The following is a 27,370-nucleotide window of genomic DNA, read 5'->3' as shown; positions in this document are numbered from 1 at the left end:
TGAATGTGTCTGTTCTGCTCAGCTAAGAGATGGCAGTTGTCCTGCTCTCACTGGTACTAAATGAAAGTATCTGAGAGGAAAGGCCTAAATTAATTTCCTGATAGGCAGCATTTACTTCATAAAAGTATTTAAAGATGAATTCCCAAAAGCAATTTTGTTTTTCATTTCTGTGAAGTTGTGTTACTCAAATCAACTGTCTAGAAATCCTGCTTGTTATGGAGCTTCTGTTCCATGTTGTAATTTGTAGTTTATAGAGAAATTTTGAGCCAAATTCAAAATATCTCTGTTACCTACCAAAGGTAGTGTAATATATGCTTATAATTTTTGTCCTAAATACAGAGTTGAGGCTTTTTGTGGCCAGGATTGAGGGAAGACTTTTACTACCAGTTGTGTTGTGAGATTTTAAGGGAAATATCAATGTGTGAGCTGTACCTGACATGGTTTGATTATGGTTTGTATATGGGCTGGACAGAGCCCTTTCCTTATCTAATATTTCTTCTGTAGAACCTGCTTTAACAGCCAGCTGACTGTGCCTGGCTGTTTCAGCACCACTATTTCCATGGGATGTTTGGAGAAGTCCTAAATGCATCAGTCCTTGTTTGAGAAGTTTCCTTTTGGTTCTCCCTGAATCCCACCTTGTGCCTTGAAATGTAGGGGCACAGACCGCTGTGTCATTTACTGGAATAAAATTTTAAGTTTTGTTTCTTGTTTTTGTGGCCTGAATTTAATGATCTGAAGCGTTAGCTTGATAGCCTTGGAGATAAGAATACTATTTTTATCCTCAGAGTAGAGCACAGGAGTAAAATCTTCTATGTGCTGTCAAAATGTCTCATCTGAGGCTTGTTTACAACTGCTTGGGATGCAAAAGGGGTTCTCTGTGCAACAGTGCAATTCTCTGTGCTGCTGACGCCATTCAAAATTCTCATGGATAACCACAAAAATATGAAGGAAGGCCCCTGTCCCAGGAAAGGGCAAAAATCACAGCCTGGGTAGATGATGCCCTTCATTGTGAAATAGGAAGACATGATGGTAAGGTGCAGCATCAGCAGTTTTATTTATAACTTAATCCCTCCAAGAGTTTTCCTGCCCTCGTGTGAGAGGTGTTGTGAGCAAGGTGGTGCAGGGAGCGCGGCGTTGTTCGTCATAGCCGTGCCTCGGGGTGATGTCACTGACTCACGGGAGCATTTGGGGTGTCCGTACTCTTATGGTGGCCTGGCAATACTCTTTCCTGGACTCCTTTGGCATTTTTCCCCAAGTGTTCCACGCTGTTGCTGGAAGCAAAAGCTTTTGAGCAATTTCCAAACACAAAGCGGTGCATTGTGGGCCAGCGCTGGGAGGACTGGATCAACAAGTTTGGCAGCAGCAGCTTTGGCTTCCTGCCTACCCTGGACAGGCACCAGTAGAGATTGCCTGAGTCTCCCAGTGAGTTTGAGCTGAAGATCCCAGCCTAGGTCCTGAAAGTCATGTGTGTGCAACTGCTGTGCCTGGCAGAAGATCTGCTGCTGTTGTAAACCATGGTTTTGTTATCCTGGATATGTTTGCCGTAGTTATCTTTTATCTGCTTTAGGAAGGTGGATGTTCTATTTGTTTTCAGTGTACTGGAGGGTGGTAAACGCTACAAATTTGTTAAAATATCAAAGGATCCTGTTTACCTTTCAGTTTTCTGTTGTCTGTTTAATCTTACTGTTTTCATCCTGAGTCATCCAGGGACATTTAACTGGTGCTCTGAAGTGTCCTTTTCTGTGTGTGTTTGAAATACCAACTCCATGTTCTTTGTTGTGCCTGTTCCTTAATACTGACCCCATATACCCTCTGTGACTTCCCCTTTGCAAATAGGCTTCATCTTGTAACACATTGTACCAGGACCACGACTTGAGGCCTGGGGCTTTCCTGGGGGAGCAGGACACCACTTGCCTGTGTCTCAGCTGTGCACAGTTGTGCTCTGGATATATCTAATCTTGTATTTGCATAAGGATGACTTTGTCGTGCTGCTTATATAATCAGGTTTATTGGTTTTATGTCCTTTTTGACATGAGATGTCTAAAAATTAAAGCTAGTGCCTATTTCAGTACTTGTTTTCTGAAGAGTAGAGCATTTTGCTCCCTAGCTGGCCTAAGAAAGGGAGAAAAGTTCTTTTTCTCACCCCCCACTGTGTGTTTAGGTCCATTTATACATATCCAATACCTTCTTCCCTAGTGTGATGAGTGCTGTTATCTGCAGAGAGACCAGAGGAGGAAAGTAGTCTTAGAAGTATGTGCCAAAAATGTGAGTTGGACCAAACCAACTAAATCAAAACATTAAGTAGTCTGAGCAAAGTATTTTCTCCTTTTATTTTGTTCAGAAGGTGTTACCTTCTGTGTACATCACAAGTGGCTGGTGTTCTGGTTATGTTAAAGAGGCCCAGACCATGAAAGAGCAGAAAAACTACTTTTAAACAGCTGAGTCCTTTCAGGTCTTCTGCATGTATATATGATCTAAATGATCTTAATTTTTTAATACATCTTAATTTAAAAATATTAAAAGTTGCAGTCCTTCCCAACCTGTTTCTGTTCAAGAGTGAAATAGGTGATTTCAGTAGTGGAGAGCTAGTGCCAGATATGGAAGAATAATACCATGCAGATTTGTTCACTCAGTGTTTTTGAAGTTTTTTTTTCCCCTCTGTAACACACATATCATGTATTTTATTTGTAATGATGGAGATGGAATTTTTCAAGGTTTTGTGAAGGCAGGCTCCAAAAATAAGGCAAATCTCTCCTAACAGTGAAGAAATAAATCTTAGAATAAGGATAGCAATGGGTGACGTTCAAAGGCAAAACCTAAATTTCTTCTTTAGAAGAATTCAAAATTCCATAACAATAAAAAAAATACTCTTCCACAAAGATTTTTTTAGGCTGTATTGTGTTTGTGTTGTTTCACAAATAACCAGCAGTGAAATTACTGCCCTTATTCTGTGAATGGGTAGTCTGATTTTTCTTCCCTGCTTACCTATTTAATTCATTTGACTGTGTGTCAGAGGACAGTTAGCAGGGATTTAAAGCCTAACCCTTCTGAACAGGTGGGTCCCCTCTTGGAAGGAAAGCTCTGATGACAGTAGCTCTGGATGTACTGGAATATATCAGCTGTAAGAAGTAAAGACTCAGGGTTTACCAGTTGCTCAGCTAGATAATTGAAATAGTCATAATTCTTTGTCTAAAGGTATGCAATAGCCAAGTTCAAAATACTTTGTGTCCTACATGTGTGTTCAAATACATAACAATTAGGTTAGCCCTTTTACTGCACTATAACAACAAGGACACTTATTTTCCACTTTATCTTTTGATCTTATGAACTATCAAAGTGCTGTTGGGTATTTTTTTTTTGCAATAGTACATTTATATGCCTGTTGCTGTGCAACTTACTTTTTTTTTTGTTGTTTCAAATCAAGTCCCAGTAAATCTGCAAAGCTAAAGAAGTAAAATTTAATGGAAAAACGAATAGTGCCTGCCAAATTGAGAGGAGTGAGGAAATGAAAGCTGGTATGTGAAAATCAACAGGCATCAGTTTCCTTATGGCTATATGAGGCATGATTGAAATAGTCTTATTTTTGAGGTGGATGTTCCAGTGCACGGAGAATGGGAGTGGCAAGGGTGGAGTGGTTTTAGGTAGTTGCCTTGCCTAATAAAAGAAAATATTGATACACAATTCAGTTGACAGGTCCTGTGTATTGTTCTCCTTACTTTTTTCTGTGTGTAATTTTTGAACATGCTGATTTGCTCCCTCAGGTATCAGGTGCATGATGTGAAAAGTGGCCAGAGTGTTCTTTGCACTATTAAGGAATTAACACCACGCTGCTGTCACATGGGAGATGGGGCTGTGGCCAGCAGGGAAGAGGGGGAAGAGATGGAAAGATGAGCACTGTGCATGTCCCAGTTTGCAGGGAAAAAGGTGCACTTTATTATTGCTAAATTTCGGGGTGTTCTCCTATCACAGAAGATGTAGTCACGGGCACAGTGTGTTCCTCCAGTTCCCATTAGTAAGAAAATGTGTAAATGGAAGTGGCTGTTACTGCTCTGCTCCATCAGGTACTGAGTTACAGCCAGCACCCAGTCACATGGCTGGATATGTACAGTCACACAGCAAAGTAGCAAAAATGCCACACATATGCCAGGTTTATTTTCCCTTAAAAGCCTGTCTAGGTAGGAGATGGGAGAGGCTGAGAAGCCTGGAACATGTTCACCATTTGCAGTCACGTCGTATCAAAATACTTCTGCTGCAACGAGCAGTTTTATGTAAACTGTGGGTTTAGGTTTAAATAAAACAAACTTCCTTTTTCCTACTCCAGAAGTACAGCTGCTGCAGAGTACACGGAGTGCTGTGTGTGAAACAGGAGAAAAATACCGAACCTCTTGATGTTGGAACAATTCATAATTGTAGTGTGCTTCAGGCTGTGTGACTTCAGATATATTTTAGAATATTCTGTGTGATTTATTTCAGCTTATTTGAGGCTGTGTTTGACTAGTAGCTTATCCAGAACTTTTCTCCCCCCTCATGGTAGGTTTTCTGCATAATAATTGAAGTGTTTCTGTGTACACTTTCATATTAACTTAGTCCAGATTTTAATTTTACTGTGCAAATTATAGGGTTTTTATTCCCTGAATTCAATTTCATTTTTGTGTCATAATTGCAAAACTCAATTCATTTTTGAGGGTTCCTTAAGCTATTTTAGAATTGGTTTGGGTTTTTTGTACAGAAAAACATAAATAATAGTTTCTTGGCTTTCCCAAAATACAGCAGTGTCACGATGAGATCATTCCAACTAAGAATAATACATGACTTTGAATGAGGATATCTTACATGGCAAATTTTGTGTTCAACATTTGTGTAATATACAAATTGGTTGTAGAAATTAAAGTATCTTTAGGTCTGGAAACTCATTAAAAAGAATATGGGAATGGTTTTTAAAGATGACTGACTTCATTCAAATTGCTGATGAAAAATTGATGTAACAGGATACTATGTGAATAAGGAGACTTATCAAGCTTTTCAGCAGATTAAAATAGGCTACTTGTGTTTCATTGAGAAATTTACTCATCAGTCTTTGTACAGAATCTTCTGTAAACTTCGTTGCTGAAATTATTTATTATTCTGTACAATATACTTAGAAAATCTGTTTAATAGTTTGAATGAAGAATTTGACATGCCTTTTGTGTTAGATTAAAAAAAAAAGTGTGTAGATGAATTCATATACAAAGAATTTAACTAAATACTTAGATGTCTACTTTAATATGCTTTATATATAATTACAGGAACATTGAAATCTTGGGAGCCTAAAATTAGAACTCCCAGCTGTGCACTAGGCTGCAGGTGCACGTGTGCATGACACACTTCTCTTTGGTATCTGCTGCTCAGTTTTTATCCTTGGCTATGATACAGACACTTCCCAGAACTGTTAAATTTTAGAGAACTAAAATTTAGTGTTTCATTCTGCATCCTGGCAGAGAGAGGGAGGAAGGGCTCTGGGGAAATCGCTGTGCCTGTAGCCTTGCACTGAGGATGGCTGTTTGGATTTGCCACCTGTGTGTGCACAGAGGAGTGTTGCTGCCTGCAGCAAACCTTTCTGCTGGAGGTGAAGCTGCAGGGGATGGGGTTTTGGGAATGCAACACAACTGAACCTATGGCAAAGAGGTAGGTCATCCTTTGCCCCTTCACCAGGGCAATCTAACTTGAATTTTGGAAAAGCGAAGTAAAATCTACAGAGCTGTAGCTGTGGAAAGGCAGACTGTCGTGAGTTTTGAAAGGAGACCAAAGAGAGAGGAGAAAGAGAGGAAATGTCCTTTTGAAAGGAGGCAGAGAGGACTCCCCTTTTACAGATGAGCCAAGCATTCTAACATGAGCAGAGATTTATGACAGTGATCAAATCTCGTAATGCAGCTCCTGTGCCTAGTTAAACCAGATTGTGGGGTTTTTTGGTCTTGAACTGAAAGTCATTTCTCTGAGCCAAAACTTTGAGTATTCAGTAAAATGCTGGGTAATTGCTGTATTTGCTGAAGTGGAAAACACAGTCAAAACAGTTAATCAAGTCTTCAGCTGTTCCTTCCTTCAGCTGATCAATCAGCAGCTACTCAGTGAAACAAAGTTCATGCACTTGTGCTCAGAACCCAGGGACAGTTCTGCCTTTCAAATGTCCCCTCAAGTAGCTGGACTTCCAAAGCTGTATGTGCAGGAAATCTAAGTTGTTTAATGTACAGAGCAGAGTTGGCAAGGAATTCTAAAAATGGGTAACCTTGAAGAAAATACTTCAGCAAAGCTTGCCTCTGAACCTAAATGAAACAGTTCAGATATGGGAATGTGCATTTGGTTTGTTTTATTTTGTATTAAAAGGCTGTTTTGTATCTGAGGCAGCATGAGCATAAACCTTATGGGAGAGATGTTTTCAAAACAGTGCTTCTGTGTGTAGATCTGATCATTTTATGTTTTGTTTGTTTGATTATATATATGTTCTTTACAGGCACAAATTCATTAGGCCTGTACATATGGTTCATAAAATACTTGTGTTCTATTAATACCTAAGTGTTCATTACTTGAAAATTTGCAGAAAACCCTCAAGTATGTATGTTTTGCTAGAGTCTTACTTTGGTTCAAAACTTGTGTAAACGGAGCATTCTAATTTCTATATGAGTTAATTATTTTGTTCACCATATCTGTTTAGAAATATTCTTCTTTTGTTATCATCTTGCATGGTACACAGTAAAAAAAGTGCAGTAGTTTAGTTTTACGTCATAGCATTGATAAGTATACAAAAACACATCTGTTCATGAATGATAAGCACTTGAGTGTTTCCCCAAAATAGTTTGGAAGATATTGTTTAGAAAATAATGGTTTCACTGCAGAAAGTGAAGTATCTGTGTATAAAAGGGAAGTTTTGAGGACCTGACTTGGATCACCTATTTTTTTTTTTAATAGAATAGTCATATCAGTTAAAATAAGGTCCTATATTACTTTAAATAGATGGGAGCTTTATTTAAGATAACCAGGTTAGTTAAGATACACTGCCGTGCTGTTTGTAGCTGCCTCAGTGTTCAGCCAAGATTCTCCTTCTGCCTGAAGATTACTTGATGCTGACAATTAATGTCAACAATAGATTCAGCAGGACTTACCTGCTGTGCAGATTTCTTGGAAGAAGTTTCGTTTTTTGGGCCAACAGCTGAGCGTTCTGTCTGAAATTTGACTGGTTTTGGTACAGTCTGTTCCCTGTGGTCCTCAGTGCTGGTTGGTCACCTTCCTTCTCCCTCATGCCTCTTCCTCGGATCACAAGCTCTGAAAAATAGTAATTTGGGAGGTTTTCTGTGCTTTCAGATGCTAGATGACATGTTCACCACAGCCAGAAAGAGTAAAACAATAGAAATATTTTTATTACATTATCAGCATCTGAGAGTACCTGAGACACGTGTTACAAGCAAATTATGGGAGTTATCACAAAATTTCTTTTCCTCCAAGGTGTCAGCTACTTTGTTACTACAACTGTGGTGTTTTCTCCCCTTTTCTAAAACTTTCCAGATGTTAGTGGAGAGTTGTGTTATCTTAAATAAAAGTTCTACTAGAAGTATGCCTGTAGAGAAAGAGATCTACCAGTTAAGTTAAAATAAGGTGTTCTTGCATGTTTCTTCCTTAGTATGATCAAGACTAATTATCTTCTAATGAGAAGACAAAACCCAGCTAGTACAGAGCAAATGTATTCAAGATCGCTGTTGGTGGACATAATTTAAACTTACTTGATCCATGAAGTTAATAGTTCAAACAATCCAGATTTTGGCAACATTTCAAAATAATGGGATCTATTTCCAGTTTCCTTATATAGTACTTCTGAAACAGTTCCCTGATGTCTTAATGGAAAATATAGTAAATTGACAAGCTGGTACATTTACTGAAAGTGGATTTGGATCAGACTCCACTAAAAAAATGAATTCTGTGTTTGGGAGGTTGTAAAGATAATAGAGAGTTATATCTGGGCTGTCAGTATAAATTTAATAGTGTCGGGCATTGTGATTTTAATGCATCTAATATTAACTATTGTGATTAAAATTATTCTGGAAGTATAACCAGGTTGGTGTAGTGCTGAAGGCGTTATGCTGATCTGTGGAATCTTTGTAGCCAAAACCTTTTACTGTTCACATCAGGCATCTGCCTACAATGTCCATTATCAAATTACACTTAGTGGGGAGTAGTATGTACATCTTTGTTATAAATCAGTCTTGGACTTTAAAAACTAATCTTAATAAGCAGATGTTTATGCTGAGAATGGATAGGGGAGAAGGAGCATTAGCAATGTTCTGGCTTTAAAATATTTCTGCAGAGCTTTTACATACTCCTTTTGCTTTTTTGGATCAACTTTTCTGTTCTTTTGTCATAACCTTGATAGTTTGTTCTTTGCCCTTTCACCTCTTGGTAGTTTTGCTTTCTCTTCCTCTGGTTCAGTTTTCACTCTCCTCCTTTGAATTGCAATAAGCAGACTCCTGGCAAATAGGAAACTGGTGTTCTGGTCTCTGCACACAGGCTGCCTTTATTCTTTTCCTCCAGCAGTTGCTGTCCTGGAGAAGATCTTAACCTCACTTTTTTTTGTTGATATTTAATTTCATTTCTAGAAGGGATGTTGTCTTACTAGATACTGGGCTAGAGGGGCTGTGCAATGGTCCCAGTCTGAAATGAGACAACAAGATTAGTAGGAAATTTGATAAAACTGAAGAGTTAAAAAAGAAAATTCTAGTTAAAATACGTAGCTGTCATAGTCACTGAAATCTAGTGGCTAAATAAATGCAAGCTGCCGGCCTGCTCTCTAACTGAGGTAGTTTTAACCTATTTTATTTGTTCTGTTATGTGTGATATTAAGTAATAGAATTGAGAGACTGAGAGTACACAGGCAGAGTTAGTTTTAATGAGCACGAGTTTTTTTAGTGTAGCTGTCCTGAAAGAAAATGCTGGAAATAAAAAGAAATTATTCAATCATTTGTGTGTTTCCATAATGTCTTTCAGAGAAGAAGAGATGGCAGATCAGTGTAAGAAAATTTTCCAGATGAGGCATGCTGAGCTCCATTTTACTTGATGTACAATATGCCAAATTATCCATTATTGCTTTTTCTTTTTTTTTGTTAGAAAATGATGCTACATTGACCTTTTTCAAGTAAGAAGTATTTTCCTTATTACATGCTCAACGACTGATGCAGTTATCTCAGAATTGTGTATGGCATGGGCTTGTTCTGGTCTTGGTAAATAGTGCAGTAATGCATCATTTGAAGTTATTTTTTTAAAAACTCAATTACATTTGAAAGGAGAAGTGAATTCTGCAGATCAGTGTCCAGAAGCTTCCTCTTATGGAGTAAATGAAGTTGTTTTTTTTTCTGGTGTTAATAGAACTAATGTAACTAACAGCTCTTATAATAGTATCTGTATGTTGATACAATGAATAAAAATACATGGGAAGTTTGAGGTCTTGATTTAAATTTTTAGTTTGACCTTGAAAAATATTCCCAGATGGAGAGAGTTAAATGAGCCCAGCTCTGAAAGAGGAACATGTGAATCACGCTTGCCAGGCTCTTCCTTGAGAGGCACAGGCTTTACATAGTGAAATATTTCAAAAAGCAGTTTTCAAACCCACAGTAACAGTGCATTGAGATGATGCTGGTGAAATACTAGAAACTTCATTAGACGTCTAAATAGAGAATGTGCATGCCATGAAGTGGATCAGGTATAAAGTATTAGATGTTAAAATACCAACTACAAGATACATGTGAACTTTCATAAATGGCTGATGGGAGACTGAAAAATTAGGCATCCATCACCTACTCCTGGTGCATACTTACTATATTAGTTTTATTAAACTGTTCTATATGTTGTTCTCTTAGATTTTCATGGTCTAATTTGTCACTCCCTAACAGTACCACATGTGTGTTTGTCCTGTTGGAACACAGAATGAGAAGTAAGATTTCCCTGAAACCTGCTCTTGCCCTGCTCAACTAATGACAGAGAGGCACATTAAAGATGTGAGAGCTTATCTGCCTGAGAATGAGGCTCCTGGATTGGGAAGTGTGGATTCAGGTCTCTTCCAGTTGCCTTAAATGGTCTTTGTTGGGTCACACTCCTTAAAATTTCAAAGTCATTGTTAAATTGCATTTAGGCCTCTAACCTTTGCTATTCCTTCACTGGTTATGTTGAGATGTTGTTCTGATATATCACTGCTATAGGAGATCACTGTGAGGTACAAGATCTTTTACTTTGATTTGTGTGATCTGGAGTTTTGTGCATGACTTCCTTTGGAATCAGGTTGTGATTTTGTGTGTGCAGCAAATCCTTTTCTCTGTGTCAAGTGGTTTTACTCTTAGAATGGTCCTTTGTGAGATTATGTATTTCCTAGCATTCTGTCCTTGCTTTCTGTCACTTGGAGCTAAGATTTTAAAACTGAAGATGTTTCACAGTGTAAAGGACCTCTGTAAATTATTCATATTTCTTGGGATCCTCAAACTGAACTAGGAAAACTTTTGTTTACATCCATTTCTGTCAATTTACAATCTCAGTTGCCATTTAAAATTTCAGTTCTGTATTGCCAGCAAATATTCACAGGTTTCTTCGAGTGATGGTACTTGGATGTGGTGTCTGACTGGAGTGCTTTATCTTTGCAATCATTCTCTCCTATTAACGATTCCCCCCTGCATTCAGTACAAGCTGGTGTAAAGTCTGAGAATCCAGCACAGTCTGAAAGGTACAGCTCTGGGAGCAGGTTCAGGGGGTGGATTTACAGCTGCCTCAGCATCACACAGGAGTAGCCTCTCTGTGGGCTATTAACAATGTAAATATCAGCCAGTGCATGCTGTTACTGCCCCATTCATCCCAGTGTATTGGTACTTGGTGAAAGTGACCCTGGAGTATTTGCTTCTATGTATAAACAGAATACCCAAAGAGAATACTCTTGCATGAAACATTAGCAGTGATATTTAAGCTTATACTTGTTTTCTTTCGTAGCTTAATTTTACATCACAGAAAGTAGCTATTGAAAAATAGAAATTTATTATTCCTATTTGTTTTTTTCCCCTTCAGCATATATTTACTAGTTTTGCCTGGCTTGCAGTAGTTGAGTGTGCCACATGTTTTCATGTTTTTTTCAATACATGTAATATAAATAAATAAGCAAGAGTTGCTACTTGAAGTGCAAACCAGATTATTTGTTTATCTGATGTAACTTCAGTTGTGAAAAGGTGCTTGTGACTTAGGTGAAGGTAGCTATGATCTCTCTCAGCCAAGTTAGATGTCTTCAGTCATTGCATTTGCATCCAACTGCAAAATCCAGTTGGGGCTGTTATTTCTGGTGTCATGCTTAATTTTGATGTAGCACTAGTAAGATGTGTGGAACACGTGGGATAGACCTTATGTCTTTTAAATAAAAGTATTTAATTTTTTTTCTTATGAAGATACATGCTAATTCTGAAAGTAGTTTTGGTGTGGATATGTTCTCTGTGAGAAACAAAGTGGACAGGGCTGATGGTGTCTTTCTGTAAGCAATTGCCTTGAATTATGGTACACTCAGTGTGTAACACAATTTATTTCATAATTGCTGTTCTATTAATGAACAAAGCAGTGGATGTTGCTAAATGTATACATAGGCAAATTAATAGCTGTAAAACAAAACTCCTGGGGCCAGTTTTAGCACAAGAGTAAGTTCAACTTATTTTCTAAGTTTCTGTTAAGATATATTTTCTTATAAAAAAACCTCAAGTAATAGATTTAAGTTTTATAAGAAAATAAGTCAATTTTTACCTTTAAATAGTGTTACAGATCCTTAGCCACATATTGTTTGCAGTTTCTATTTTGTCTTTTAATGATTGAATAGCATTTTTTAGTTATATAAATGTAATATACCTTTAAGTTGTGTAGCGAATGCTTAATTTATTGCTCCAGTAGTCTCTGAATGCAGTTATAACTGTTACATAGATTCTTAACAAACTGTATTCTTAAAAACAAAATTGTAGAAACTAATTTTATTTGTAAAAGTCTCCAAGTATGTGTGTTATCTCCACAATCCACACATGCTCTGACATGCTCTTATCTCTGGTTCTCTCTCCCGTGTAGCTGTTCCATGGATCTCTGGCAGCAGATGGCTGGACTATAATGCACTGTTAAACAAATAAAACCATTAGGCATGTAATTCTGCCCGGTGAATGGCTGTGTGTTTAAAATGGTTTAAAAAAATTAAATAGCAAATGAAGTTCAGTTTTGAATTCATTTAATAACATTGGAATAAAATCCAAAGCCCTTTTCAGAATACATAAAACATCCCCTCTTATGTTGCGTTTGTCTCAATTGAAGTCAGTCTTTTTTTTTTTATTGCATTCTTGCATCTGGTATAAAATAATCAGTCCTAAACCAGTTTCCTAAATAGATGTTTTCTACAAGTAATCGCTCATTTTACATTTATCTTTGTAGTAAAATTTTGCTTTTGTAATACTCCAGCACAAAATTATCTATTGCATTTTATGCTCTTTTTTTTCCCTCATTTTCAAATTTGATACAAATGTCTCTAAAATTTTGATTCAACACTAGTGTCATGGCTCTGTAATTAAACTGTTTTTCTATAATTGTCAGCAGCTGAGAGATGCCATTTTGTCTTTTTGTTTTTAGATATGCCAATATTTGGTCTTTGCCCGGCTCATGATGATTTCTATTTGGTGATGTGTAACCACTGTAATCAGGTCGTAAAACCACAGGCATTTCAATCACATTATGGTAAGTGCTTAACTATTTTTAATAATTAAGGGTGAGGTTAAATCAGGATTAAGCCTGGCAATTTTTTTTTTTAAATTGATGGTAAATAGATCATTAAATTATAAAAAACTCAAAGAACATAACCTGTATTTAATAATTTGATATACATTGAAATGCAGTTACATAAAGGTCTTGTTCTTTTTAGTTTTTTAATGCTTTCTTGAAATGCTGCATAGCTACAGTACAGTTTCAAAATGACATATAGAGTGTATTTCACAGCCAATATGGATAGTGTGTTTATGTCTCTGTGTGTCATTTCTTTGTGTATTTATACAGATTATTTTTACATGGGTTCTGGTACAGTGTGAACTGTGAACTTGAACTGAAAGCTAAACTTACAGTGAAATTTGTGAAATGTAGTAAGCTTCCAATAGCCAGTAAGCTTATTTATTTATTTTCAGAATTATCAATTTTTATTTGTTTTACTGGTTCAGTGGTTTTGTATATAAACTATGTAAGGAAGCTCTTGTTGTGTTGGTTGGCCAGTGTTTAGAGAGGACTGAGAAAACATGAAGAGCTACACTAAGTTCAAGTGCTTGGTTACTTCCTCCAAGCCTGACTCGGGGTGGTTGGCAGTTCTGCTTTTCTATGCTCCTCTCAAGACTAGAAATTAACCTCAAATAATTTAATGCCAATATTTGGATAGGAAGTTTTTTGGAATTCAGCTTTTTGTTTCTTAAGAAATTCATGAGATGTTTTCTGACCAACTCCTAATAAACGTGATGGACAAAGCATGTTCTGAACTAGTCTTCCCTCCCCACGTGCACGTGTAATTGTACACTGTCTCTCCTCCCTAGGCCAGTGCACCTACTGGTTGGCTTGGTGTTTATAAGGATACGAGCTGGGTATGGGCAGGGAACCTCTTCTAGTGTTGAGAAAAAGGGATAACCTTCAGTGTACCTTAAATAATGCAGGCTTTGGCAAGAAAATACATACTCACTTCTGCTTCCTCAAAGGAGAAGGGCCTTTCTGGGCTGTGCAGAAGGTGAACTTCTTATCCTTTCTCCCTCTCACTTGGCTTTGTGTTGTATTGCCTTATGGATTATAGCCCTACCCTTGCTTCTGGATCCCTGCAGTTGTGCCACACAGCGTGACTCAGAGAAGAACCTGAATAGGTTTTATGTCATAATTCTTAATAGTTTGCTTGTTATTCTGTGGATTGCTGTACTAATCAAATTTTTTAAACACACAGTTTTGTCGATATAAGTCCCCAGAGCTGTTGGGAACCAGAAGAAGAAAAGGCCATCTTGCTTTTCTTGCTCTGGTTGCTGTAAGCCTTTTTACTAGCCAAGAGCAAGTCTACCCCTTGCCAGTGAAATTCCTCACGTGTCACTGAGTATCACCATAAGATGTCCAATAACTCGTTCTAAAATATCATATTAAACTGATTCTGACAGCTAAAAATAAATTTATGAGGGTGGACTGGAGGATACCGAGTTCTGAGTGATGGCATATTGAATATTCCATCTTGAGGTCAGTAATATTGTAGTGATGGAGAGCTATGGATAGCTGCAGACACTTAAGGCTGTCTTTATGAGATGAGCAGGTCATCTCCAAACACTGTGTGTGACACACAGGTGTCTGGTAGGAAGCAGCAACGTGTTTGTCCTTGTGAACAGGTGACAGAAGCAGTTCAGGAACTGGATAGGTGCAGCACTGGGTCTTGAGCATGGACATGAAAGCATGGCATGTTGTAATGCTGCTTGTACTGCTGTTAGACTTGTTACGTGAAATTAATTCCAACTCTTCTGTAAGCACTATTTGCAATTTAAAAGGTGCAGAGTGAACAGGGAACTGCAAAATGAAGATATGGAAAGTAATTTTAAAAGTCATAATAAATACTAACATAATAATTCCATTCTGTATCATTTTGTGGAAGTGTGATCTCTAAATGTGAAAATTCCTCTGATACAGGCCTTACATCAGTGGCAGGTTGATGCTTTAAGAGAAGTGCAGAAGGAGCGGATAGGAATGATGAGGTTGTTCTTAGTGTTTCTCAAGCTTGTTCTGAACAATGAGGAGTCTGGCACGGGCTGTGGCGTGCAGAGGAAACAGGCGGGGTCATTCTGATGAGAAAAACAGGCTTGGGTGGGGTGAACATCATTAAAGGACCTTAGTTTGCCAATCTAATAGCCTCAGAAAGGTAAGAAGGCTGACTTGGTGATTTTGTGTAGCACTAGTTCTCAAAGCCTTAAATCGGCCTTCCCATTTTTTAAATCCTTACATAGTTGTCCCTTAATTTAGAAAATGATATATGAAAGCTGATAAATATGGCAGGTGATTGATTACCAGACAATGATCTATTGTTTTTAAATACTGTATAGCTCAGGAGAAGGAAATTGCTGAAGTCCTCAAAACACATGGTTATTTTAAAATAAAAAGTGTGTTATCATGATAACAAGAAAGTAAAGCACTGTTTGGATTCACCACAGCCAGTTTACCCTGAATTAGGTGTTTTATTGATAGTATGATTTCAGGGATTTAAAAATTCTGAAAATTTGCAGTCCATCAATGTATGTTATGTTCTTAGGGTATTTTATTTTTAATTGTTGCCAGACAAGTATTAATGTCTTAAAATATTCTACAGCTCCTGGTGGTGTGTGTTGCTGTGCTTGGTGTTTTTGTTAATTTGTCATGTGGAATTTTGTTTTCTGAAGTAGCAGAATATGCTCTATTAAAATGTCACTTTTGTCGTAGGAAAGCTAAACAAACTACTGGTTAAACCTAATGAGCTAATTAATTTCTTCCAAAGCATATTTGTGATAAACTACTTAACTAAGTAGGCTGAAAGTGCTTTGCAGGATATATGCTGGTTTTTTTTTCTCTGGATCATAAGTAGTCAGAAATAATTTAAATGTAACCTTATTAATTAGAATATGTCACCTTTTTAGTAAAATACTTTATTAATACAAATGACAGATTTGTGTATGTAACTGATTTTTCTATTTCATGTGTTTGACTAGAAAAGACACTAATTTAAAAGCCTACTTTTTTAGGCAGTGTGTTTGGGCTATGAATTTCCACTTTAATTTATTCAGTGGTGTTGGTATATGTACTATGCTTGATTTGTAAAGTTGGTATGCATAACACCACGTGCAGGTTTGTTTTTAAGAGCAATCTAATCTAATGAGATATCTGAAGTCAGCCTGTGGTATAGCAGCTGGCTGGCAGTGCTGGCCAGTGGCTTTAGCTCCTTGGCTCAGGGTGGCAGCGCTGCTGGGGACATAGTGGGGCAGGAGCACACCAGCCAGCCAAGGAAAAGTTGTTTCAAGACAAATCCTATGTTCTGTCAGATCACAGCTGTTTTCATGGCAGGGGCAGGCAAGCGATTGCAGCCTTTTATTGCTCCTGTTGCTGCTGTTGCTTTGTGAATGGCTGCACTTTCATGGTATCAGTATCTCCTTTGGGTGAGTCAAGATCACTTCAGAAGTGAAGGATGGAAACAGATACAATGTTCAGGCATTGAGTCTTGTGGGTGAAGCACCTGAGATCACTTATCATGATGACCTATTCCCAGAAAGTGTTTTTCTCAGAAGTATTTCTCTACACTCTGGGTGATCATGTGTCAGCTGTCACGCTCCTCAGGACAGTAGGATGTGGCTGTCTGCCTTTGATTTCCATTCTCTCCTCCTCAGAGACATGGTAGATACAGTTCTTGCACTGCACCCAAAGGTAGCTCTTTGAGGAAGCCATCATGACAGTTATTTCAGGTTGTTCGTGGAAGCCCTGAAGTGCTGTGGTTTTCAGGCTGTGTGACCTTTTGTTGGCATTTCAGCTGTTCCACAGGTTTATCTCATCTCCCTGTGGTTATCAGCTTCTAGGCTAATGAGAGCTGCTTGTCTGCCCTGGCTGGGCTGCTCTGTGGCTCAGAGAGAACTCAGCAGTATGAAAGTAGCATCAGCATAGAGATGTGTGGGGTTTCTTCCTTCTAACTTTCCTTTTTTTTTTTGAGAGAGAGAGGTTTGTTTTTTTTTCCCTCTGTGCCTTAGTTTCCATGAATACAAAATAGGGTTAAACTCTTAGCAATAATAATGAAGGCTACCTGTAAAACTTACACTGAGAGTGCCTGTGACTCATGTAGTGATTGTGAAAACCATAAGTACAGTACGTGTTGGAAAGAGATGATGATAGTGTGTTGGGCTGTTGAGTCATTAAAAAGCTATGTCAAGTGTTTTAATTTACTTCCATGGGTTTGGCACAATGGCAAAGGTGAGCAACCACCATGAGCTTTGCCTGCTGCTGCTGTCCTGAGAGCTCTTGGGGAATTGCTTAAACATTTTGCTTTCCAATCAGTGCAGGTTTAAACCTGAAGTATAGGAATCAGAAGCAGAGTTACTCTATAGATATGCTCATCATCTATTGTGGTTTCCAGGAGGCTGTGAGCATCACACAACCTTATACTCAGAGGGCACATCCTGGCAGAAGGGAAAGGGATATTTGCTGGTTACTTGGGTCGATCCTTTGAGTCTGTTCGAGGTCTTTTGTGATTCTCCATCTAATTGTATAACCGAGGTCCTTCCTCCCTCTGCCAGGACCCACACCCACCTTTTATTTGCAGGTCTCCACTTCGAGAGTCCTAAAGGTGTTTTTTTGTGTTGGTGTTAAGTGCTTGGATTCAGAGAGAACACAAACACGTGATCCTTATGATTTTAATTGAGAAAAATGATCTCTTAACTATCTCTGCAGGTGCATTGATGTATTTTGGATGTGTATCATGCATAACAAGTATTAACAGTCCCTGCAGTGTAACATGTTTCGGTTATTCTCACACTATAAATGGAATATAAATTTGTCCTACTGTATTTTTGTTAAATTTGGCAGTGGCTAATTGTTTTGAAAAATCTGTCAGTATTCAATATTTTTAAGTTGTTGTATATGTATTGCTTGCTTAGAGTAGAATAAGAGAGTTTGTTTAGCATGGATTCATGGATTACAAAGTGAAAGATAAAGTGTCTGTACAAGGCAGCATTTGAAGCTGATAAGAAAAGAAAGGAATGTACTGAATCTTGTTCCAAAGCCATTGGACCTGAGGACTGGGTTGTTTGTTGCTTGGTTTTTGGGTTGGGTGGTTTTTTTGTATATGTGGGGTTTTTTTCTCATGGGAGACTGCTTGAGCTCATCCTCATTTTGGAGGGATAAGCCTTCATTATGGCCTGCATACTTTTGGCAGCAAGCAATTTGTTTCAGTAATTAATGTCCACTGTTCACTTAAGTCTTTTTAAAGCAGTGCAAAAAGGTTTTTTGTAAATCATAAGAATTTCTTGGGTATCAGTGATTTTCTATAGAAGTCTAATAACAAAAATAAAACCTGAATATTCTGTGGTGTGGCACAGATGTGCTGGAGCAATCTGCCAAGCATATTGCCAAACATGCACAGGTGGCATTTGGCATATTATGACTCCAGTTAATGTATATGTTTTAACAAATTATCATTGGCAGCTTCTGTTGAGGAGCTTCTGTTTAAATGCACAGTCCTCTCACAGTAGTTCACACAATCCAAGTTCCAGCAGCTGGATCTTAATTTGTGGGTCCAGCAACAACTAGTTTAACTTCTTGGTACAGATTTGTGAAATTCTGTAGCTTTTGCAAGAATCATCTTGGCATATAGCAGGAAATGTGCTCAGAGGTCAGCACAGGATCCATTTCAGAAGGAAAAGTTTCAACTGACTATTTAGTCATTTTTAAATAATACATCATTGAATAAGAAATTATTATAATGTGGAAATAAACTCTGTAAACATATTTTGAGCTTTGAAATGTGCACCCCCAAGCCATTAGCTGAATAGCAAATGTGCCATGCAGATTTTACAGAGCGGTGGAGTTCAGTGCTGTGGTTACTTGTATCATCACAAACTGTTCACATGCAGAAGATTATTTTTGTACACAGAATGGCTATGGTCTTTGTTTATTACATGAAGGCACAGGGAGTCTGAGAAGTTGATGGCAGTTTTCTAGTAAAACTTTCTCCTCTTTTGTGGGTACATGAGTTTGTCAAGCTCTGGTTGAAGACAAAGCAATTTTAAAGTATCAGATAAGGAAAAAGGTGATGTTCAGCTTCAAATTAAGATAAACTGATTTTTCAGTTTACTGCTTATCATGTAACTTATGTTATTCTCTCTACAGCACTGTGTGTGCTAAAACAGTACAAACGTCAAGTGCTTGATGTGCTTTAGGCTCTTCTAACCTTTGGTTAATGTGAAATGAATTTTATGCTGTTCTGCCATAGCAGAAGACCTAGATGCAAAAATCCTTTTGGCTTAATATTGGCTGAAGAGAGAGTATTTTTTTTTCTTCTATTCTTACTGAAATGTTAAAATATTTAAAACAAGTCTAACATACAAAATTATGCAATGGTTCTATGAGAACCCTGCTCCTTTATAGTGATTTCCTTGCTGGATGTTTGCTTGGACACTGGGACTGACTGCTTGCTTTTCAAAGTAAATGTTGATGGGGAAGAACAAGTGGGAAGAAAAAAATACAAATATTTATCTTTGTGGGAAAAGAAGAAGCAGGGCCTTGTTCACTTGTATCACAGAAATAGTTGTTCAGCAAGAGGGAGAAAGTTTGTTGATCAACAGATTGGAATAAGATCTAAAGAGAACAAGTAATTACAATAAAATTGCTATTGAGTGTATTGGACTATAGTTTGACTTTGAAAGAAGCCAGGTGAGATAGTTGAATCAAGTCTACAATTAAAAATTACTGACAATGAGAGGACTTAACCAATCTAGAAGTCAAGGTTGAGTTTCATCACTCAGAACTCATTTTGTGAGAGGAAACAGCACATGGAGCAGGACACAGCTCTCCCAGCCATCACTCCTGATTTTCTGCAGGGTCAGGGAAGGCTGTTCTGTGTCAGCTTACGTGATCCACATCCTTGGAAGGTTTCCTTCGCAGCTAAAAGGGTTCTTTCTACCGCCTAAGCCACTCCTTCGGGCTGGAGCACAGCCAGGGGAGGTGGCACACACTGAGGGCAGGCCATGGGCACACAGGGTCTGGCACACTGCCCTGAGCTGAGTGCAGGAGAATGAAGCTGCAACCTGTTCAAGAGCTGGGGAGCTGGAGGAAGCCTGAGTTGAAGTAAAAAAGAGACGATTTTCTGCTCTTCTGGAGAGATGGGAATGTATGTGTCAGAGCCATGAAGATACGAACTTGGTGTTGGAGGGTGGAGTTAGTAGTAGTTTAATTTCAAAAGCAAACCACATGCAGATGAATTATTTATAAGGACTTTCTCATTTGTTTTTTGGGGAGAAGTGTGTATTCTCATGAACTGTGTAGATTATTCCAAGAACTGCAAACCTCAGATGAATACCACAGTGCTTTGTGATTCCAGGGAGGAGTATTCTGGGAAGCTTGTAAAATTGTTTTGAGTATTGAACTGTCATGAAGAAAATAATTTTGGTTGTTTTTTTGCCTTTTTTTCCCCCCCATGGAAGTGCATAGTTTCCAGCTGCACAGACTGTACCCTCTTATCCCAGCATCTGCCTCTTGAACAACTGCTGTGTTTGGGATGGTCTCTTTTTCTCTGCAAGCACAACTTCATAGGTCAGTTAGGAAATCCCATCAGTTGCCATCATTTACATTACTTTTTGCAAAGATACCAGTGCACCCAGTACAGCTGGCTGTGCAGTACCTGGCTGGGGTAGTGGTGCCCAGCTTTGGCAGGAGGGGGATGGCAGCTTGGGCAGGGCTGCCTCAGCATAGTTGGAATGAAGTGGTTTGCAGTCTGTGTGTGTGTGTCCGAGGAGGGGAAAGAGAGGACACCAGGGAATAGCTAAAAAGGGAAATGTAAAACAAAGAACTTGAGTAAAATACATGTAAAAAGAAATAGATGAAGACAATAAGGAGGAAGCTAAATAAGGAAGGTAGGACAAAAGTACCTTGGAGGAGGAAGAATGAAGTAGGTACAATGCTGGTTTTATTACTCTGTAAAGAGGGGTAAAAGTGGTAGAAAGGAAGAGAGGCTAAACAGGGCAAAACAAACAAAAGCTTTTTCCACAAGATTTTCCTCTCTCAATGTTTTGGCAACAGTACTATTAATGTGGTTTGTGTAATGTTGTGGTTGGATTTTGCACATTTTGGTGGAGGGTGAGGGCAACAAGGGTGTGTCCTACTTGAGACACATCTCCTGGCTTTGTCACTGAGCATCAAGGGAAGAGATGGATGTATGCATGTGTGTGCACTTATTAATAGTTCATCTTTTGATTTCATATGCATTGCTTTTACTGTTTCTGTTTTTATTTCTTCGTGCTATTTCACAATTCTCATTTTGTATACTGTGAATATTGTTTATTAGACAGGAGGATGTATATGTAGCCTTCAGCAGCTTTTGCTATTAGAAGAATGCCCCCAGAGAAGACAAGGTGTAGTGTACTATGTGGAAGACAGTTATCTATACTGGACCAACATAAAAACAATGTTTTGTAGGAATTTCATCTGCCACCTCAGGAAAAGTTGACAGCATTTTAAAATCTATGTTCTCACCGACAGCAATAGTGCACAGAATGGTAACCAGGCATTAGGCATGAGTCAAACTTTTGGAAAAATTTGGGACAATATTTTTCTTAACAATATAAAAGAAATCTATAACATTTTGTTTTAAGCACAGCTAAAAAGTAGCTGCTACTTAGTTGGGCATTATGTCAAGTAGTTCTCACCTGTTACTTATTTGGTTTTGATCACCAGTTTGCTGACTTTTTAAAAAGAAACATGATACTGCCTTGAGGTTTTTTTCTTCCAAGCAATATGATACATTTAAAATCTAACATATGATACGCTTTAAGTCTAGAAACTGTGTTTTTAAGATATAACCAGAAGAGGGAGTATATAACATTTTCTATACAATGAAATCTGTAAGTTTATTGACGAATAGCAATCAATAACCACATGACTTGTTTTTAAGTTAAAAAATAACCGTAGAGTCAATTTCACATTCAAAATAATACAATTAATGCCATCTTTTAAAGCTTCTCATTAGGCTTAATTCTAACACTAAATAATTATATCCAAGTAACGTAAATGGCCTGGAAGGCAATTTAGATTTCTAAGTGGTGTGTTTTGTCTACCTGTAACAAATATTCAAACAGCTTTTCAGTAGCAGTCTTTGATTAGCTCTTGCATTATCCAACTCTGTCAGAGCTCCATAACAGTATGGAACAATTACAAAGCTATTTTAAAAATGTAGAAAATAAATAAATAGATAAATATTATATGTAATTTTATGTGAGTTTGTGATAATATTATTGTCTAATAGGCCATCATTAGCTATCGCAGGGAGTAACAGACAAATTACTTCCAATCCTATTATCTGATATTGATGAAACAAATACATAATGTAGTGTTTGTATAGAAAATAATTCTTTTTACTCTATAATTTGTGTAGATGTTCCTGTAGCTGTTGTGCAGCTGGGAAGTGGGTTAATCCTTTCAACAATACCAAAAAAATGTAGGAAAAAACATAGTGTGTCTAATATGTAAACTCGATAAATTTTGCCTATTCTGATGCCTTATGCAAGTTCTGCCGTGTCAGAGAGTACTGCTGGCCACAAAGACAGCAATGATGTTTTGTTTCACCAAGGTGTATTAGAGAAAGAAGGACCACTGTTAAGAGATTCTTGTCCTATTTTCTGTTCTCTCTTCCCCAGATAACGAGTTGCCCAGGTTGGTATGACACTGTCCCTCTGCACTGCTTTGTAAAGGATGCAATTAGATCAGACTCCTGCAGGGTTGAAGCAATTCCTACATAACTGAGTTTTAACTTGTTGTTTGGCGAGATTGTCAGAAAACCTTTAATTCACAATTATATACAAAGTGGCTTTCTGAAAGGAAACCTCTTTTAGCCAGATCACCTAGTTGTGTTTTTACCCCACAGGATATTCTCCCTCTGCCAGGCCAGGAGTGGTTTTGTGCTGTGTTCTCGCTGTGTGACTCTGCTGGTTGCAAAGAACCTGTTTGTCATGTCTGGTTCTTGGAAAACCCCTGGTTTCTGTGGATCAATGTGGTGATTTCTGTGCATTAGGTAGAAGGTGTGTCCCATTCAGGGCACCCTTCCACCTTTGAGCCTAAAACTTTCCGATGTTTGTGGATTATTTGTAGAGCTGGGTTGGAGTATGTGATGTACACAGAGTTTTAAGAGCTGTTCATCACTGTGTGATGGTACATATGGTATTCACATGGAATTCATGACTCTTCTCCTTGCTAAGAGGAAAATTGGCTGTGTTTCTTTTGTTACTATGTGGCTGAAGTTGTCACCTGAGTTCTTAAGCATTTTGATTTTTCTGCTGTATTAGGGTGAGCTTCATGAAGTAATTGTTTTTACTTCTTTCAATTTTCTAGATTATAATGAGAAGCCTTGTAGTACTCTGTAAAAGCTCTGGCCCTACTCATTGGCATGGGACTAGCTAGCACTCGTTTTCTTCAGTTTCATTTTGGCTTGCAGCCTCTGACAAGCCACATGTAACCATGTATATGCCTGGAAAGATGCCACACTGGCCCTCTCCTGGCCTCTCAGGTCAGAGGAAAGGTTTTTAAACTGCCACAGTTCAATCCCCTCTCCATCACAGTGACATGTACTATGTGACCAAAGGTCATCATGTGGGTCAAGAAGCAATCCACCAGCTAGCTTCTAAAAATACCTGGGACTGGTTTAACAGCAATAGAAATTATATAAACTTACATATGTGTGTGGTATTGCAAGGCTTGATGCTCACATCTTGCTTGCCACAGACTGAGAATGGCACCTGGTGATGCCTAGGAACTGGTCAATGCCAAGTTTTTCTCTCTGTAGGATTGGTCTCTAATCAGATTAAAGATGGGCACTGACCTTTAGGGCCATACTCATCCCCTTTTTCTGTAATTGCAAGAACATATCCGGGGAGGCTGGAGTTGGCAGATAGTTATGATGTGCTGAAAGCCCTGCAGAGCTCCTGGGCTGTTTGCTATTTCCTCTGCCCTGTCCCAGTTGTCCAGATGGCAGAGATTCACAATAGCTGTGGCTGTACACTTGAAATCTAATGGACTCAATGTCCTTTCCTGATTTTAGTCCCTGGAAATGACATAATTCTGTACAGAAACCTTCATTCTATGTGGACACACGTGCTACATGAGTAGCAGTTATATTTTGTATTTCTGGTGTAAACAAGCATGTTGTGTAAGTGGAGTTGATACTAAGGCATAAAATGCTGTCAGTTGATTGTGCACCAACAAGCCTGTCAAGTTGTTCCTCCGTACTCAGTCATCTATTTTATTTTGGACTCGCTCCAGTTTTCTGAAACCTGAGGAGCTTCTGAGCTTGCTCACTTGGAAAAGAAAACATCAAAACCAGTAATCTTGCCCAATATATTTGTTTTGTTCTGCAGCATGTAAAACACTCTGCAAAGTGGCAGCTGCTAGAGAAAAAAAAATCCACGTATTTCAAAATCCATTGCCTTGTGGTTCTGGAGGTTCTGGGAATTTAATTCATGCTGGTACTTTAGAGCAGTCGTTTCCAAATACAAGGCAGTGGCACGACTTCTTTTATGATTTTGCTGCTCCTTTACTAAGGCTGGCTTTGTGATATCATGTAGCAAATGAGGGGGTTCTTTCCACTCGCTTCCCACAGCAACAAAGTTGATTTTCTAAGTACCACACTGGAGTCCTCAATTGATCAACTTTAAGATATTTGATGTTGGCTCAAGGCCCATAATTCTCTTCCTTCCAGGAAGAATAATAATAGTAGCCAATAACCAAACAATCTCTTAAAAGCAAAATATTTACAACAAAGTCATCTTAGACATACTAAATGTAAACATAAGCAGGCTGCAGTGTAAGCAAGCCCAGCTTATGCACTGTTTATATCAATCAGATGGAATTCCTTGGAAATTGGATTTTTTTCTATGTACCCCTCAAAGCTTCTAAGAACTGGCAAACTGATCATTACTGCAGCTCACAACCCAGTTCATTTTTGTGCCCAGTTCTTACACCCTGCAGCCCTTTCCCTAGGATCAAGTCGCAGTTTAATTCTTGCTAGTCCTCGCTCAGTTCACTGCCAGCTTTGGCACAAGCAGGCGTTTGGTTTGTGACACTGTCAGGCCTTAGAGCCGATGGTTCTGCTCTTTGTCGTGGACAGAGCAGATGGTGCAGAGGCTCAGACTGAGTGGTCAGGATTGGGGGAGAGGGCAGGAATGCTTTTTGCCTGTGGCAGTATTAGCTCGCACCAGCCAGTTTAAAGTGGTTGTGAAATTGGTGCCTGAGTTTGCTGGATTTTGAGAAAGGATAAGTGAGTCTTAGTATGTGGTGAAGACAATCAAGCCGGTTGTCTGTGGCTTTGTCCTGTGTGTTTTGCCATCACTCTCCCATTGCAGCACCTCCTGCTCTGTGCACAGACATAGCTTCAGGTTTCATGTTGTGTTTTGCCTTTTTTTTTTCTGCTGGCCAATTTAATAAGACACGTGCACAGCTGGGCTGGAATGTGCTCATGGTGTCCAGCCAGCAAAGATCTTCCTGCCTTCTGTAAGAGCACCAACAATTCCTACCTTTGCTGTCTGAATGCTGCTTTTATTGTTAATGATAAACACCAGTATCTTCAGGACATCTCCCAGCAGGGGGTGGGAGGGCACCATCTCAAATCCAGTTCTTCAGTTTTACTAAAATTAGCCTAATTTTGAAATACAGAACACTATAATGTAGACAAGTGGAAGGAGATATGATAAAGCTGCATTTATCTCATTTTATAAAACCAGGCAAGAAATGTAATGCAAGTAAAAGATTGGCTGGAGAATTTTTATTCTTAAAATCAATTTTTCTGGCAATGCAAAGTATGCAGGATAAGGATACTTCAACTTCTGGATTCTCTCCACTCTCCCAATTTTATTCTTGTTTGTTTGTTTTCAGTTTCTTGACATTCTGCAGTACTCATTCATGCCATGGAGCTAGTGTATGTGTGTGTGTATAGTGATAGCATCACAAATTATATAAATACCTTTTTGTGTTACATGTGTTCAGTGAGAAAATAAAAAAGAGGGGGTTGATGCTGTTCTTTAGCTGGAGTGGTAGGAAGCAAACTTTCTTCCATTGCAATGCTTTTGGCACAGTTCAAGTTGTCCTTCTTGGGTGATTGTGTAACACCAAAGACCTGGAAATTAGGTTCTCTGCAGTGATTCACATCAAACTGCTTCTCTCCCTCCTTCACTGTCCTGATGTCAGAGCAGGAGTCTCCTCTCTGCAGCCTCATTCCCTGGGAGCGAGCAGTGAGTGCAGGTGGGTGTTCTTTGTGTATGGATCTGCACAGTGCATTATCACAGCTTGCAGGGCTAATTTTAGGCTCCTGAATTCAGGTATTAACTGATGGTATGAGTGTTTATATTGACTCTAATGTTGTTGATGTTTTGGGGATTTTTTTTCAATGGCTTCAAGTACTGTTGATAGAAAATAAAACCTCTTGCAATATTTAGTACCAGGAAAAGAACTTACTAATTTCATTGCCTTACATAATGGGTTGCTTTTACTACGTTGAGTAAAATTACTTCTGCATTTGTCACAGTACACTGGCAGCACGTGATTTCACTGTGCCACATGCACAGTCCATTTCAAGGTGAAACCTTGAAATGCACAGTGTTTACTCAGAAGCCTTTAGACACTGCAAAACAGTAGGTAAAAATGCATGGATCGAGGCAGTTGGCATATATGCTCCTGCTATAACACAGACAGGCAAAAAATCCCATTGTATTCTCTGTGCCATTGTGTGCCTTCCCCTGGGCCGAGGCTGCTCTCTCCCTGTGTGTGTGTGTGTCCCGTCATGCCTCTCCCTTCCATTCCACATCCTGCCTTGATGCCCAGCTGCTGGCGTTTCTTAGCAGTTGGGTTCTTTGTCCTCACTCTTACCCAGAAGGGAGACAGCTTTCTGCATTGTTCTATGTGGGAATTACATTGCCTGCTCTTGGTCAGTTTATTTGTGGAATAAGCAACAAAATAAAACTTACTTGCCCTCTTGTCCCTAAAATAAGAATGGGCCAAATCAAAGGCTAAGAATTCTAGTTTCTAACAAATACATCAGTGCTGGTTCCCCACATAGTATTTTGAAGTCAAGAATTTTGTGAACCACTAAAATCTGTTGGAGACTTACCCAGTTTTAATTATGGGTGTGAAGTAGAGGAGTGTACAGTAGAAATAAATGCTCCAAAAACATGCATGCTCTGGTACTAATTTTAGTGGTGGAAGGAGTAGTGTTTTTAAAACAGCATAATCCAAGGAAATGTCTTTGTATTCCTGAGTTGTCCTTAACAATTAATAGATAAGCGACATGAGCTGTCAACTTCTTGAAATTTGGAGCCACAGAGGAGCTGGTTGTTGTCTTCTTTTCTGAGTGCATAGACATGGGAATGTTACTATTTAGTATCTGTGGTTTAGGATTTAGTATTAATTTCTAAGCTTGGTAATGGGAGCAGTAACCTCCAGGTTTCTGCAAGTTTCTTTAAATAAAGAAAAAAACCCCAACTCTAACAAAGCCCAGTCTGCTGAAATGGTACTCCCTTCTTCTGTTTAAATCTTCTTAATGAAGAAAAGTAGTATGCTAACACACTGATGCTAATACACAAAGGTGCTT

The 27,370-nt window shown here is 38.5% G+C and overlaps 1 protein-coding gene across 4 annotated transcripts in view; it reads left to right on the top strand.

Annotated features, from left to right (window-relative positions):
• The window catches only part of ATXN7 (ataxin 7), an 85,976-nt gene that overhangs the window by 36,965 nt on the left and 21,641 nt on the right, over positions 1–27,370 (top strand). For 3 of the 4 annotated variants that reach the window (XM_088171326.1, XM_014873077.2, XM_088171327.1), the window contains one exon: positions 12,646–12,750. The exons of the other annotated variant lie outside the window; for it this stretch is intronic. In XM_088171326.1, the coding sequence (XP_088027452.1) occupies positions 12,646–12,750 (105 nt within the window). The remainder of the gene's footprint in view (positions 1–12,645; positions 12,751–27,370) is intronic. 4 annotated transcript variants of the gene reach the window in all.

This window comes from Sturnus vulgaris, chromosome 11 (genome assembly GCF_052056855.1).
Source record: "Sturnus vulgaris isolate bStuVul1 chromosome 11, bStuVul1.hap1, whole genome shotgun sequence".
NCBI lineage: Eukaryota > Metazoa > Chordata > Aves > Passeriformes > Sturnidae > Sturnus > Sturnus vulgaris.
This window is presented reverse-complemented; position numbering and strand designations above follow the sequence as displayed.